Source organism: Benincasa hispida, chromosome 8 (genome assembly GCF_009727055.1).
Source record: "Benincasa hispida cultivar B227 chromosome 8, ASM972705v1, whole genome shotgun sequence".
Taxonomy (NCBI): domain Eukaryota; kingdom Viridiplantae; phylum Streptophyta; class Magnoliopsida; order Cucurbitales; family Cucurbitaceae; genus Benincasa; species Benincasa hispida.
Window position 1 is genome coordinate 19,163,016 of NC_052356.1, and position 14,192 is coordinate 19,177,207.

The 14,192-nt window shown below is 39.0% G+C and overlaps 1 protein-coding gene across 2 annotated transcripts; it reads left to right on the plus strand.

Moving 5' to 3' along the window:
- The first annotated feature begins 426 nt into the window (after positions 1 to 426).
- LOC120083036 lies at positions 427 to 8,810 on the plus strand. 2 transcript variants are annotated; one of them, XM_039038534.1, is made up of 2 exons: positions 427 to 1,734; positions 8,611 to 8,810. In XM_039038534.1, exons 1-2 carry the CDS (start codon positions 563 to 565, stop codon positions 8,615 to 8,617), a joined length of 1,179 nt encoding a protein of 392 aa, XP_038894462.1. In that variant the 5' UTR covers positions 427 to 562; the 3' UTR covers positions 8,618 to 8,810. The 2 variants fall into 2 exon arrangements, with proteins under 2 accessions (XP_038894462.1, XP_038894461.1); XM_039038533.1 differs by lacking the exon at positions 8,611 to 8,810 and having other exon boundaries at positions 427 to 1,949.
- The last annotated feature ends 5,382 nt before the right edge of the window (positions 8,811 to 14,192 follow it).

The window sequence follows — 14,192 nt, forward strand, 5'->3', positions numbered from 1 at the left end:
GTCGCGTGAATGTTGTTGGAGCTCAGAGTTAGTCGCTAAAGCTGTCATTGGAGGTGGTTCGGAGTCCGGATTTCGTCGTCGGAATTGTCATTAGAGGTAGTTGTCAGAGCTCGGAGTTGGTCGTTGGAGTTGTCATCGAAGGTGGTTGTTGGAGTTCGGAGTTAGTTCGTCTGACAGTGGTCGATGGTAGAACCATTGAAAACATGGGAAGAAGGGAGAGTTGGGGTGAGTTATAAAATATACCAATTCAACTCCACCAACATTTAAAGTTGGTAGACTTTACAATGAGTTGGTATATTATACCCATTCAAGACAACTTATGTTGGTGAACCAAACGATGTATATAGTGTATTTACATAAAACATTATCAATTGATCTCGATATCAAATCCACCTTGAACACCATGTTCGATTAAATTCAGGTTTGGGCTGGACTCTATCGAACCCAAGACTGGCAATTTATCCCTATCAGCTGAGAGAGACCATATTGCCTTCGCTTCATGTCTGTTGTTGCTAACACTCTCTTCTTCGCTATAGCCAGTGATGACGTTCCTTAATTTCCCATGACCCAACTGTCTGTCCTTCTTCCCTCTTCAACAATGGCTGCTTCTTCGGTCTTCTTTCACTCCTCAACCAATGTTCGTGGTCTATCTTTGGTCGACAGGCACAAATTTCCATTCAAGCATTTCGACAAACAGGTGAAGTCCCGTTTGGCGTTCCTTAATTCTCCCTTTCATCTAAGGCTTACTCCCTTGATAACTCCTCCAAATGGTTTTACTAATTCGCATGTAACGTCCCTGTTCTCAAGAACGACGAGAACCCTGCTCAAATGCTCATCTTCTGATGCAGTTAGCTCAGAATCCCAGAACCCATTTCTTAAACCCTTTGAATTTGTCTCGTTTGATTCATTGCAAGGTACCCTTTCTCGAATAACCCCTTTTGATGTTGTCAAGTGGTCTGGGGTGTTATCGATTACAATTGCAGCCATGAAATGGTCTTTGAATTTGTTTTTCAACCCCTTTTTCTGGATGTACTTCAGCTGGACTTGGTTGTTTTGGCCCTGGGTTGTGGCTATTACGATGGCTGCCTATGGATTATACTGCTTGAGAAAGCACCTACTTGGGGAAGCTAACATATACGAGCAACTTGCTGTTGTTACTTCCCTATTCACTTGGCTCACCCTTGTCCCGCCTGCCCATTTCAATGGATTCCTTGAAGGATGGCCTTTTGTGTTCTTCTTTGTATACCACTACTTCTTTTTCTTCAATGTTAGCATTCGAAAAAGGTTATATGGAGATTACTTTGCTCGTCCTCATGACCCCAAGTGGGATGTGAACATGCCAAACTTGTATCGGTTACTGTTCTTTGTGGGTGTCATGGCTGGACATTGGCTTGCTGCGTTTGAAGGACCAGAACTTCATCAAGTTCCAGGCGGGTGGAGTAATGTTGGCATTTGGATTTTGATACTGGTAACTCTCCTGACTCATTACAATTCGTCATTGTATCTTGCAAAGTACTCGGAGAAGGTAGTGGTGCCTACTGCTGTTGTGCAGTTTGGACCATATCGGTGGGTTCGCCATCCAATATATGCATCCACAATGCTCCTTTTTGCCGCTTACTGCGCTGCCCTTCGTGCGCCTGTAAGCATGCTTTTTACAGTGGCAGTTTGTTCACTATATTATGGCCAGAAAGCAAAATCAGAGGAGGCTCTGATGGTTGAAACTTTTGCAGAGGGGTATGTAGAATATGCAAACAAAGTTAAGTACAAGTTTATTCCGTTTGTTTATTAGTTTACTTGCCATCATGGCTCATAAGCAGTTATGGTTGAATTTCAAATTTTACATCTGAGCTTGATTTACATTTGCAAAGTGAACATTGTATGAATGAAATTCATCATAGTTTACCCTGCTGGGATACAAATTTGAATTAAATCATCTCATGGTTCCTCCCCCTTCCTCCACCTCAATAATTACATCAACAATGCTATAATTCGATTATGCTCTTGCTAAAGGAATATTGGCTTTCATCGTAGGATATGTCATGGTGGGATCACAATGCTATTGCTAACTTCATCATGTAAAATTAGTTAATTTCTTGATGAAAATTTTGAAAATCTTGTATGCAAGGATTATTTCTCTTAATAGCATCTTATTTTTGTGTACCTATCGTCAATATAAGGTATTAGTTATTTCCTTCCCGTGCTTATCTGACAATGGCCTCATTGATATTTTATATCATTCCGGAAAAAACTAATGCTGCATTTGATTTAAGTTTGGCTTGTTATATTTTCATATTTGCTTGAAATTGGTTGAGAAAAGTTCAACATGTTCAGTTCTTATTAACCTAGAAATGACGGTGAAGAAGCTAGCAAATTGACCTGTTTGCAAGAATTTCTTGTTAGCAGTTGTAGGTATCTAAATTAGCGTACTATTTTATCTATGTACTTGTATTCATGTATTTAGATATATTGTATATATGTACTCAGTAATCTTCCCAGTCCTACAAAGCTATACATGTACCTTTGTAGTTCTCCTAATCCTCAGAGTTGAATTTACTAGAGCAATGTATGTTCACAAATAAACAACAAAGAAAACATAGCAAAGAGCAAGAACTAAAATTTATTACTAAAGTTGCATTCTTAAATGCGTACATAAACCAAAGCCTTCAAATAAGCAATATGAAAATTTGAATAACCAAAAACATTGGAACCATTGGACCATTACAAAACTCACTCAGAAAGCATGATGGAGAAGCTTTTCTGTGACTTTAACTGACTGATATTGACCCAGTAGACTCCTTTGACTACGTTATTAGAAACCAAATATTTCCTTAGAAGATATCTCCAACGACCTCTTCCAAACTGATATTACAACATATAGTTTAATGCATCTTGCTGACTCACTAATGCAATAGTTGTCATTCAAATTTGACTTCTGTGACTTGCATGTTTAATTTATTTGAGTCAAGCATGTCCTTTTGGGTTAAGACTTATCATATAGAACACCCAGTTAGTTAGGCTTCATGATTGAGAGCTATTAGTTCTGGACGACTCTTTTTTTTTCTTCGTAGAATTGCTATAGCAATCCATGTTGTACCTCTTCTTTGAAATCTTGCTTTTCTCAGTTGTTCGGATTATCACTTCTTCCTCATGGTTCGGCTTTTCACCAGTGGGTTAGCGATACTCTTTCCTGAAATATTACATTCCCTTGTTTTCTCAAGGATCAAGAGCTGTTGGATTTTAAGATTTTGCTGGGAATTTTAGTACAAAAGTAGTTGGCTGCATTTCTGTTGGTCTCTTGAACATTCAGGTAGTTTTACTGTGCAGTGTGAGATCTCTCTCAAAGTATTTGCCAGCATCCTCTCCTATGAATAAGGAGTTTTATTCTGCCATTTGGAAGTCCAAGTGTCCCAAGCGCATCAATATTCTTATTTGGGTGATGATCAACAACTCTTTCAATTGAGTCCTTCAAAGAAAAAAGCCTTCTCATTGTATTTCCCCATTAATTTGTCCTCTTTGCTTGGCAGACAGTGATGCTTTGCAACATTTATTCTTTAATTGCTCATTCTCAAGGCGATTCTGGTGGAATTTGTTCTCAATTTTTAATGTCCAGTGGGTATTTTTGAATTTCTTCAAGGACAACTCCTCCATTTCCTGGTTTTCTTTGGCATTGAAATCAAAGCTCCTATGGTCAAACATGGTACACACTCTTCTATCAGAAATTTGGTTTCAAAAGGATCAAATAATCTTTCACAATAAAGCTCTTCCTCCGTTAAATTTGTCAGTTCAGCTCGTCTCAGAGCTTCCGCATGGTGTTCTCTTTCTAAATATTGTGCAAATTTCTTTAAGTCCTTGAAACTAAAGTTTTGTGTAACCTTGTTCCCTTTAGATGCCTCGGCCTTTTCCTCTCTTTGGATGAGTAAAATTTTCAAGGTCAAATTCTTTGGTGGAAGTTTTACATGGGCGAATTAAAACTCTATTTTGAATTTAGAGACAGCCTCCTGTTGTGTTGCGCTTGCAATAGTGCATTCTACAGGAGACATGAGAAGGATTTCAGGATATTGACCATTTGTTGTGGGGATGCCTGTTTTCTCATTCCCTATTGTGCAAATGCTTGAGTTCGTCCAGCTTATGGTTGGGTCTTGGTAGGGAGTACAGCATAATGATTGATGAGGTGTTCTTGAATTTCCTATTTCAAAATAAAGGAAGAGGCTAAAAAAAAAAAAAAAATAAAATAAATAAATAAAGGAAGAGGCTTGTCGTAGTGTTGTTTCTTTCATGTGTTTTAGGGGATTTGGCTTGAGAGAGATCGCAAAATTTTTAGGGAGGTAAAGAGACCTTGGGAGGAGGTTTGGGAGGTTGCTAGGTTTAATGTGTCCTTATTGGCGTCTGTTACTTGACCTTTATGCAATTATAAGCTTGGTTTGGTCCCCTTGGATTGAGGTTCATTTCTTTAGTGAGTGTTTGAACTTCTTTTTCCCGTGAGTTTGTTTTTTCGTATGCTTCCCTCTTGACTTGTTCTATTCTAAACTCATACTGATAATACTCTTAATTGAAGTTGAAGGATACTCCTTGGTATTCTTCATTGTACAAGTAAGATAGAGGGAGGTTTTTAGCAAACTAATACTTCTAGCCCAAAACTTCACCGCTTCCTCGAGATAAAAAGTGGAAAATCGTCGTGCCAATAAGTCAGAGGCTTGCTAAATAGCTTTAGCGGTCATGTATACCTACCATTGGATGAGAGTTGAGAAAATTTGCTCTCGATAGGTTGTATCATGTTTCCTTGGGCAAGCTTCAATTTGGACTCATTAAATATTGTGTGTACGGTTGTTGTAGGGGATTATGTTTAGTCTTTCCACTTCTAATTGATAACTTTGGTCGCACCCCTAGGCACAACTTTTCCAAGGTAGGCATCTTATTCAATGTTTTTTAAAGTTCAAGCCACATTAAAGTACAATAATAGTCTTCTGGAGCTTAAGTAGCAAATGTTGGCTTTTTTTTTTTTTTTTTTTTGGTGAAGCGCACTATGTATAAAAGTACTACATTAACAAGAGAAAGCATAGTTGAAGTGGAAATATGAAAAAAAAAAAAAAGAACTCTAAACACAAGAAATTTTGCATTTAGGTTCACTAAAATTGATTTTTTTAGTTAATAAAGAGGAAAATCTTTAATTATTACTATTAAAAATAATAATAAAAAAAAAGTCCCAGGCCCTAGACTTGGAGCCTTGGGGCTTCACAAAAGGTGCGCCCTTATTTTGTGAGCAAGCGAGGCACCAAAATTGTGCCTTGAGCCTAAGCGTGCACCCGAGAAGGCTTTCTAAAACATTTGGTCTTATTAGAACGATCAAAGGAAGTTGGTTAGGGGCAGTGGGATCAAGGATGAATCAGGTAGAAGAGGTGGGGCCCACTGTATATAATCAATGTGATTTTTTTTTTTTTTGGGGGGGGGGGGGTGGGGGGTGGGTGGTGGAGGAGTGATATATTATTGGCTAATTGGTAGAAGAGCTACCATTTTTATGGAAAGAGATTCAGCTGGGACAAACAAGAACCTCTACAATGCTTCCCATGGCTATACCCCGTTCATAAATAATATTTGAGTTCATAACTCTTAAAATGAGAATAGACCATAATAACAAGGGAAATTGTATTTCCTATGTTTGAACTCCATATTCCTTGGATTTTGTATGCCTTACTTTTCACTATTTGTTTGGTTTGTATAAATTTGAGCTTGATCAAGGATGGCATCCCTATCTTGGAATGTAGGGGGTGTGAGATGAAAACCCTAGTGAATTGGAATTAGAAACCCTTTTGGTATGAGGACCCCTAGTTCTCAATCTCTAAAACCCCTAAATCAATATGATTTCAACCCTAAGGTTGGGTCCTTGTTGAGGTTTCATGTTTTTCTATGGGCTTCAGTTTTGAAGACTTTTGTAATTATTCCCTAGGAAATATTTCTTTTAGTTGGAGGGTTTCTTCAAGGGCTTTGCTAGCGTGGTTTTTTGTATGCCTTTGTATTCTTTCGTTTTTTTCCTCAATGAAAGCAGTTATTTATATCAAAAAAATGATTTCAACCCTAAGGATTGGGTTAGATACGGATTGCCTTAAGATCAAATATCTTGAGACAAAGAATAAGTTCTTTAGCCCGAGATTCAAACACTCCACAAGATAGAATGATCAATTCCACTTGAATGTTCTTGCTATGCAACTCAACACACGAATTGCAAATTTCAAGAAAGCTCTCCTGGCTAACTTTGAAAGAAAAGGCTAAATTCAATTCATCGTAAGACTTCTCAAAACAACCTAAAGACAATGCTTTAAGGGGCTGTTTGGGAGACTAGAATGTAATCAGGATTACTGGGAATCAGAGGAATGTTCGTGTTGAAAATAGGTTATTAACCTAAGGGCATTTATGTAATTGTGTAAGACCCCTAGGGTTTCCTACTATCTATTTATATAGTGTGTCCCTGTGTACAGTGTATTAGATTTAAAACAGAATAAGAAAAGTCTTTATATCGTGGTTTTTCTCCCTGTACTAGGGTTTCCATGTAACCTTGTTCTTCTCTTCTCTATTCTTTATTTTTTAACATGGTATCAGAGAGTGGTGACGAAACCCTAACCGTTATGGAAGATAATCAACCCCAATCTTCTTCTGCTGATGGATCTTCGAGTTTTGACATGAAAACGGCGATCCGAGCAGCTGTAAAAGAATGTTTTCAGGATGCCCTACTGGAGTTAATTTCTGCTGTCCAGTTGCAATCATCGGAAAGTCGGCATCAGTGGGAACCATCACATCAGATTGTGCCGATCAGGTCTCTCCACGCAGAAATGAGCCGAGGCCGCGAAGAACAGATGACTTTCGATCGAAGCCATCACGATCAGGGCAGAATTGGGAGCATCGGACGCGAGGAGCAGGTTTATCGGTCCGATCTGAACAGGGTTGGTACTGGTCTGAAGCAAATCGGGTCGTTCCGGGTTGAATCAGGGCCGGTGATGGAGCAACTCGCGTTTTTTATTTCCGCTCCGACCCGAGGGTCTTTGCTCGACCCGATAGTTCTTCTGCAGCCCGAGTTTTTGCGCCGTTGTCTCACAATCCTGCTTCCTTCACAGCCCGACCCGAGTTCTTCCTTCACAGCCCGACCCGATGGTCCTTTCATGGTCAACAGCCGAGGTCTTGACCATCTCGAGCGACCAGCACCTGTTCCAACCACTTGTAGTTCAACTCGTTATCCAGACGATGTGAGACAACGGTTGGCTTACCTACAACAGCAGATTTCTGATTTGGATACGATGTTCGGTGCAAATCCTCAACCAGTTTATTCAGAAAATCCGGTAAACTCATTACCTATTGTGTCTAATATTTCCTACTTATCTGGTTCGATGGGTAATTCTGCAGGATTTATCGTAGGGAAAAAATTAAATGGCAAAAACTATTTTTCCTAGTCTTAATCAATCCAGATGGCCTTGGAAGGGCGTCACAAGTTTGGATATTTGACGGGGGAAATTCCAAAGCCGGCCCCAGGTGATCCACAAGAACGAATTTGGAAAGGGGAAGATTCGTTGTTACGGTCTGTTTTGGTGAATAGTATGGAACCCTAGATAGGAAGACCACTACTATATGCTGCAATAGCTAAGGATATCTGGGAGGCAGCGCAAGATCTATATTCTAAAAGACAGAATGCCTCTCGGCTATATACACTCCACAAACAGGTCCATGAATGCAAACAAGGGTCCATGGATGTTACTTCTTATTTTAACAAACTGTTAATGCTGTGGCAGGAAATGGACTTGTGTAGAGAGATTGTCTGGAATTGTCTATAGGATAGGGCCTAATATTTGAAGATTGAGGAAGCAGATCGTGTTTATGTGTTTTTGGCTAGACTAAACCCAAAGTTTGATGGTGTCCGTAGCCGGATATTAGGCCAGCGCCTGACTCCTTCACTTAGAGAAGTCTGTTCTGAAATACGGCTGGAAGAGGATCGGTCGTGTGCCATGAATAATACCATTCCTACTATTGATGCAATCGCCTTCGTCGCCAAGCCGTCCGGTACTGATGGTGATAAAAAACCTCCACCTATTTGTGAACATTGTAAGAAGCTGTGGCATACAAAGGACCAATGTTGGAAATTACACGGGAAGCCCCCCAATAGCAGGCGACGACAGTCTCATGACAAATCTAATACTAGTCGTGCCCTGATAAGTGACTCAGTTGATGAACCAACTCAGAAGCAATCTTCTAGTGACAGTAAACATAGCTCGAGTACAGTTGGGGTGAGTGCAATTGCACAACCAGGTAATTTCCCTTCTTTTGGCCTGATTAGTATAAATGGTAAAAAAACCATGGATTGTGGATTCAGGAGCTATTGATCACCTTACAAGTTCCTCAGACTTATTTATGTCATATAATCGAAGTGTTGGTAATGAGCGTATTCGAATAGCAGACGGGTCTTTTGCCCCTGTTGCAGGAAAGGGCAGTATCTCTCCGTTTAATGGTTTAGTCCTACGTGATACCTTACATGTGCCTAAAATATCGTATAATTTGTTATCTGTCAGTAAAATAACAAGAGATTTGAAGTGTAAGGCGATTTTCTCACCAGATTCCGTTTTGTTTCAGGATCTGAAATCGGGGATGACGATTGGCACTGCTCGGCACGATAGGGGACTATACTTCCTTTCTGACGAAACTTCCTCTAGGAATGATCACCAATCTGGGTTTATGTCTTTAAACTTCTCTGTTTTTGAACATGATGTTATGTTATGGCATTTTCGCTTAGGACATCTGAATTTTCAATATATGAAGTATTTATTTCCTCATTTATTTCGTAATGCTAGTACTTCTTCTTTTAATTGTGATGTGTGTATTCGTGCCAAGCAACATCGGGTTTCTTTTCGTTCTCAGCCTTACAAACCCTCGAGTCCGTTTTCTCTTGTTCATAGTGATGTATGAGGTCCCTCACCGGTTACTACTTCCACTGGTAAACGGTGGTTTGTCACATTTTTAGATGATCACACCTGTCTCACCTGGATTTTCCTTCTTACTGATAAATCTGAAGTGTCCCCTGTTTTCCAACAGTTTTACACAACTGTCGAAACTCAATTTCAAACAAAGATTGGGATTTTAAGAAGTGATAATGGGCGAGAATTTTTTAATGCCTCCTTCAGAGAGTTTCTTGTTTCTAAAGGTATTGTTCACCAGAGTTCGTGTGCTTACACTCTGCAACAAAATGGAGTAGCTGAGCATAAAAATTGGCATCTGGTTGAAGTAGCCCGGTCTCTTATGTTATCCGCCACTCTTCCGTCGTACCTCTGGGGAGATGCAGTTCTCACTGCTGCTCATCTCATTAATCGGATGCCATCTCGTATTCTTAATCTTCATACCCTTTTAGAATTGTTTAAAGAGTCCTTTGCTACTACTTGATTGATTTTTGATGTTTCTCTTCGGGTTTTTGGTTGTGTTGCTTTTGTTCACTCCCATGGTCCAAACCGCACGAAATTTACTCCTCGTGCTCAGAAGTGTGTATTTGTTGGATATCCACTCCATCAACGTGGATATAAATGCTATCACCCGTCATCTCGAAAATACTATGTCTCCATGGATGTCACCTTTCTCGAGGATCAATCGTTTTTTCCTGTTAGTCATCTTCAGGGGGAGAACATAAATGAAGAGACTAACTGGTCATCTTATGCTATTCCTTTAGAGTCAGCATCCATTCAAACCTTGTTTAACCCTAGTCCTGAGCATGATAGTCTGGTCCATTCTACCAATCAAGTTCCTTGGAAAACTTACTCATGAAGGAATCTCAGGAAGGAAGCAGTGTCGCCTGTTGAACCAGAACTACTGGCTCCAGTGCAGGAGTCAGACCCGCCATCAGGTCCAGGTACGTATATTCCTAATGGTGTTGATATATGTATGGAGACTGATGAAGGCATGCAAGACAAAGGGGAAGGAAGTAGTAATACTAAAAGAGTGATAGAAGGGGAAACTGCAGAGGATGAAATGATTGAAGCTGCAGAGGATGAAATGGTCCTTGCTAGTGATGATGTGGAAGATACTACTGAAGTTTCTGATACACAGATGGTCAATCGTGGTGAGGAGCCTGGAAAGGTGAAAGAACGTAATGCATCACTTGATCTTCCTATAGCCTTGAGGAAAGGTACTCGTTCATGTACTAAATACCCTATGCATAGTTACATGACGTATAGTAATCTAGCATCCGAGTTCAAGGCATTTACTACTAGCTTGGACACTGAGGTGGTTCCAGATAACATAAATGTTGCAATGAAAAAACCAGAATGGCGGTTTGTTGTTATGGAAGAAATAAGAGCTCTGGAAAAGAATAGAACCTAGGAACCGGTGACTTTGCTTGAAGGGCACAAGACAGTTGGATGTAACTGGGTGTTTACTATAAAGTACAAGTCAGATGGGACAATTGATCGGTACAAGACTAGACTCGTTGCAAGAGGCTTCACTCAAACCTATGGACTAGATTATTCTGAGACTTTTTCACCTGTGGCTAAACTTAACACGATCCGAGTACTTTTGTCAGTTGTGAATAAAGATTGGCCTCTACACCAACTTGATGTTAAAAATGCGTTTTTAAATAGAGAACTTGAGGAGGAAGTCTATATGAGGCCTCCTCCCGGGTTCGAGAGTCAATTAAAAAGTAAGGTGTGTAGATTGCAGAAGTCACTATACGGATTGAAACAGTCTCCAAGGGCCTGGTTTGATAGGTTCACAACGTTTGTGAAAGCACAGGGGTATGTTCAAGGGCATTCCGATCACATTATTTTTATAAAAAGATCAACATCAGGGAAGATAATTGTTCTTATTGTCTACGTTGATGACATTGTTTTATTTGGGGATGATGATGTAGAGGTCACGAGACTAAAAACAGAGACGGCTAGAGAGTTTGAAATTAAAGACCTCGGGAAGCTAAGATGCTTTCTGGGAATGGAAGTGGCTCGCTCAAAAGAGGGTATATCAATTTCTCAACGAAAATATACTCTAGACTTGCTAAAAGAAACAGGTATGACTGGGTGTAAACCTGTTGACACACCAGTAGAATACAATGCGAAACTCGGTGATAAGAATGATAGAATTCCTATTAATAAAGAAAGGTATCAGCGGTTAGTTGGAAAGTTGTTATACTTGTCTCACACAAGACCAGATATTTCTTATGCAGTAAGTGTTGTGAGTCAGTTTATGCAAGCTCCTTGTGAAGATCATATGATAGCAGTTGAACGTATTCTTCGGTATCTGAAAGGAACTCTTGGTAAAGGCCTAATGTTCAGGAAAACCGATAAACGATCTATTGAAGCTTACACTGATTCTAATTGGGCAGGGTCTGTTGTTGATAGAAAATCTATGTCTGGGTATTGTACGTTTATCTGGGGAAATCTAGTCACCTGGAGAAGTAAAAAAACAAGGAGTTGTTGCTAGAAGTAGTGCTGAAGCTGAGTATCGGACCATGAGTCTAGGGATTTGTGAAGAAATCTGGTTGAAGAAAGTATTATCAGATCTCCAGCAAGATAATGAGCTTCCAATGAAATTATTTTGTGATAATAAAACTGCCATCGGTATTGCAAACAACCCAGTTCAACATGACAGAACTAAAAACGTAGAGATAGACAGACACTACATTAAGGAGGGGTTGGACAGTGGAAACATATGCATCCCTTATATTCCTTCAAACCAACAAGTTGCTGATGTTCTTACAAAAGGGTTACTGAGACAAAATTTTAATTATTGTGTAAGCAAGTTGGGCCTTGTCGATATTTATGCTCCAACTTGAGGGGGAGTGTTGAAAATAGGGTTATTAACCTAGGGGCATTTATGTAATTGTGTAAGACCCCTAGGGTTTCCTACTGTCTATTTATACAGTGTGTCCCTGTGTATTCAGTGTATCAGATTTAAAACAGAATAAGAAAAGTCTTTATATCGTGGTTTTTCTCCCTGTACTAGGGTTTCCATGTAACCTTGTTGTTCTTCTCTTCTCTATTCTTTATTTTTTAATAGTTCGAATACGTGATTTATCGAGGGCGGAACGAGAATGAGATCGTGAAGCGTGAAAACAGTGGGAATGAGTTTGGTATTACAAATTGGACCCAAAACACTCAATCCAAACATGGGGTTTGTGATTACATTCCATTCCAAACCCATCCCATTCCAACAAAACAAATAGGCCTTAATAGCCTCCCAAAGCAAACTCTAATGCCACATCATAGTTTATAATAATAATAAAATAACAAAATACCCCTACTTAAAGTTAAAATATCATAAAAAGAATAAAATTGGAAAATACTAAAATTACATCAAAATTTATAAGTAAAATATAAATAATATTTCGATGCCTTGGATGATTCATATCATCCTTTCCTCCTTTTGTAGGATTCGTCCTCGAATCCCGATCAAAGCCTTGCAAAGGAGTTTTAAAATCATGAGAAGAAAATGATGTCAATTTCCTAGCAATTCTTGTGGATGGTCTCCCTTGTAAAGCGACCTTGTAGTCATTAGATGTCAATGGTTGACACTGTCTTGGATTTCGTCTATTTTGAAAAGAATATTGGTCCTTCCAATCTTCATTCAACTTGTGACCAATCTTTGAGCTTTGCTTCATAATCAATGCTTTAACCTCTTGCAAAAACTCAAAAGAAAAACTAGGCAAACTTGGTTGAAGCTCACCTGTTAGAAAACTAACTCTTTTGTTTAAAAAGTTTTAGAATGTTCTATTTTGAAAACTTTGAAAACAAGAACCTGTTAGAAAACTAACTCTTTTGTTTAAAAAGTTTTAGAATGTTCTATTTTGAAAACTTTGAAAACAAGAATGATTTAACCTCACAAATTTCCTTTTTCTCTTATTTTTGGCGATAGACCGAGTATTACTCACATGCTTTTTGCTCTCGTTGTTTGGACACAAGAAAGAGGGGTTTTATACCATTACTTTGATGTAACTTTGATGGAGAAAAAGAGGTATTATACCATTAGACCCAAGACACTCATTTTGCCCATTTCCTCAATTAATTTAATGCAAAACAACATAGATGTCGTGAGTTTCTATATACTTATTAACTACCTCAAACGTAAGTTGTTATACCTCTTTTATGTCCTTTTTGTTTGATTTAGGAAACCCTCCTTAACATCATCGTCAAGTTGTACAATGCTAACCCTTTTGTGAAACAATTTGTTCCATGGAAACTTGGCTATTGGTAATGCATGCAAGACCTAGACAGGGGCATGGCCAAGTACATTTGGCATTGACAAACATTGCATCTAGCCTTAGATCTTGTCCTATTTTCTCCATTCCCTTCCAATACGAGTCTGCAACCATTCTCTTATAGGTTTTAAGTTCCTGTGCATGACCGGACCACCAATTAGACTACATTGATATTTTTGGAATAGAGAGAAATATTACCTGGAATCTTTTGGGCATGACTAGATGATCCGTGTACCTATAACTATTTATTTTCAACTGTAAACTGGGGATATACATTCTGGCCTTCTATAACAGCCTTCTTGATTCTTGGAGGATTCTCTTCAACTTGCTGTCTGATGACAGTTGGATAGTACTCTTGAACCACAATTATGGATGAATGGGTTTCATTGGATGGAAGGTGTAGAAATGCATCAGTGACCTTGTTTTCTTATCCTGGCAACTGACAAGTATCATATTTTAAAATCGAAGTATGAGAATATGGTTGACCATCTTTGTTTAACCACTTGCACTGTTAGGAGAAACACTTCAAGCTTGTTTGGCCTGCGTGTGTTTAGGAAATTTCTTCCTAACATAGCTTAGTCTTCCCATTTGTACAGGATGGACAATTTCCGTGAGTTCAGTCATAAATGAACTTCTGATGTGCTTGAGTGGATGAGTCTTAATCTAAATTGACCACTTGATAATCTTGCATTGAAGTTGCCCCTAACTCATCCCTGACACATAAGTTTTTACTACATATTTCTTGTGAAAATTCAGTAAAGCTAAAATTAGAACCACAGCCATAGACTCATCGTGGTCCAATGCATTTGAAGGGCTGTTATTGGTACATTTGCAAGATGCATCTTTATCTGGCAATATCCCAATTTCAAGTCAAACTTAGAGAGAATAATTGCACTAGTTCATCTATTCCAAGAATAAGAAACTCATATGGCGCTAACTTGTTCAAAACTTCGTAATTCAAACTAGTTGATCATCACAATCT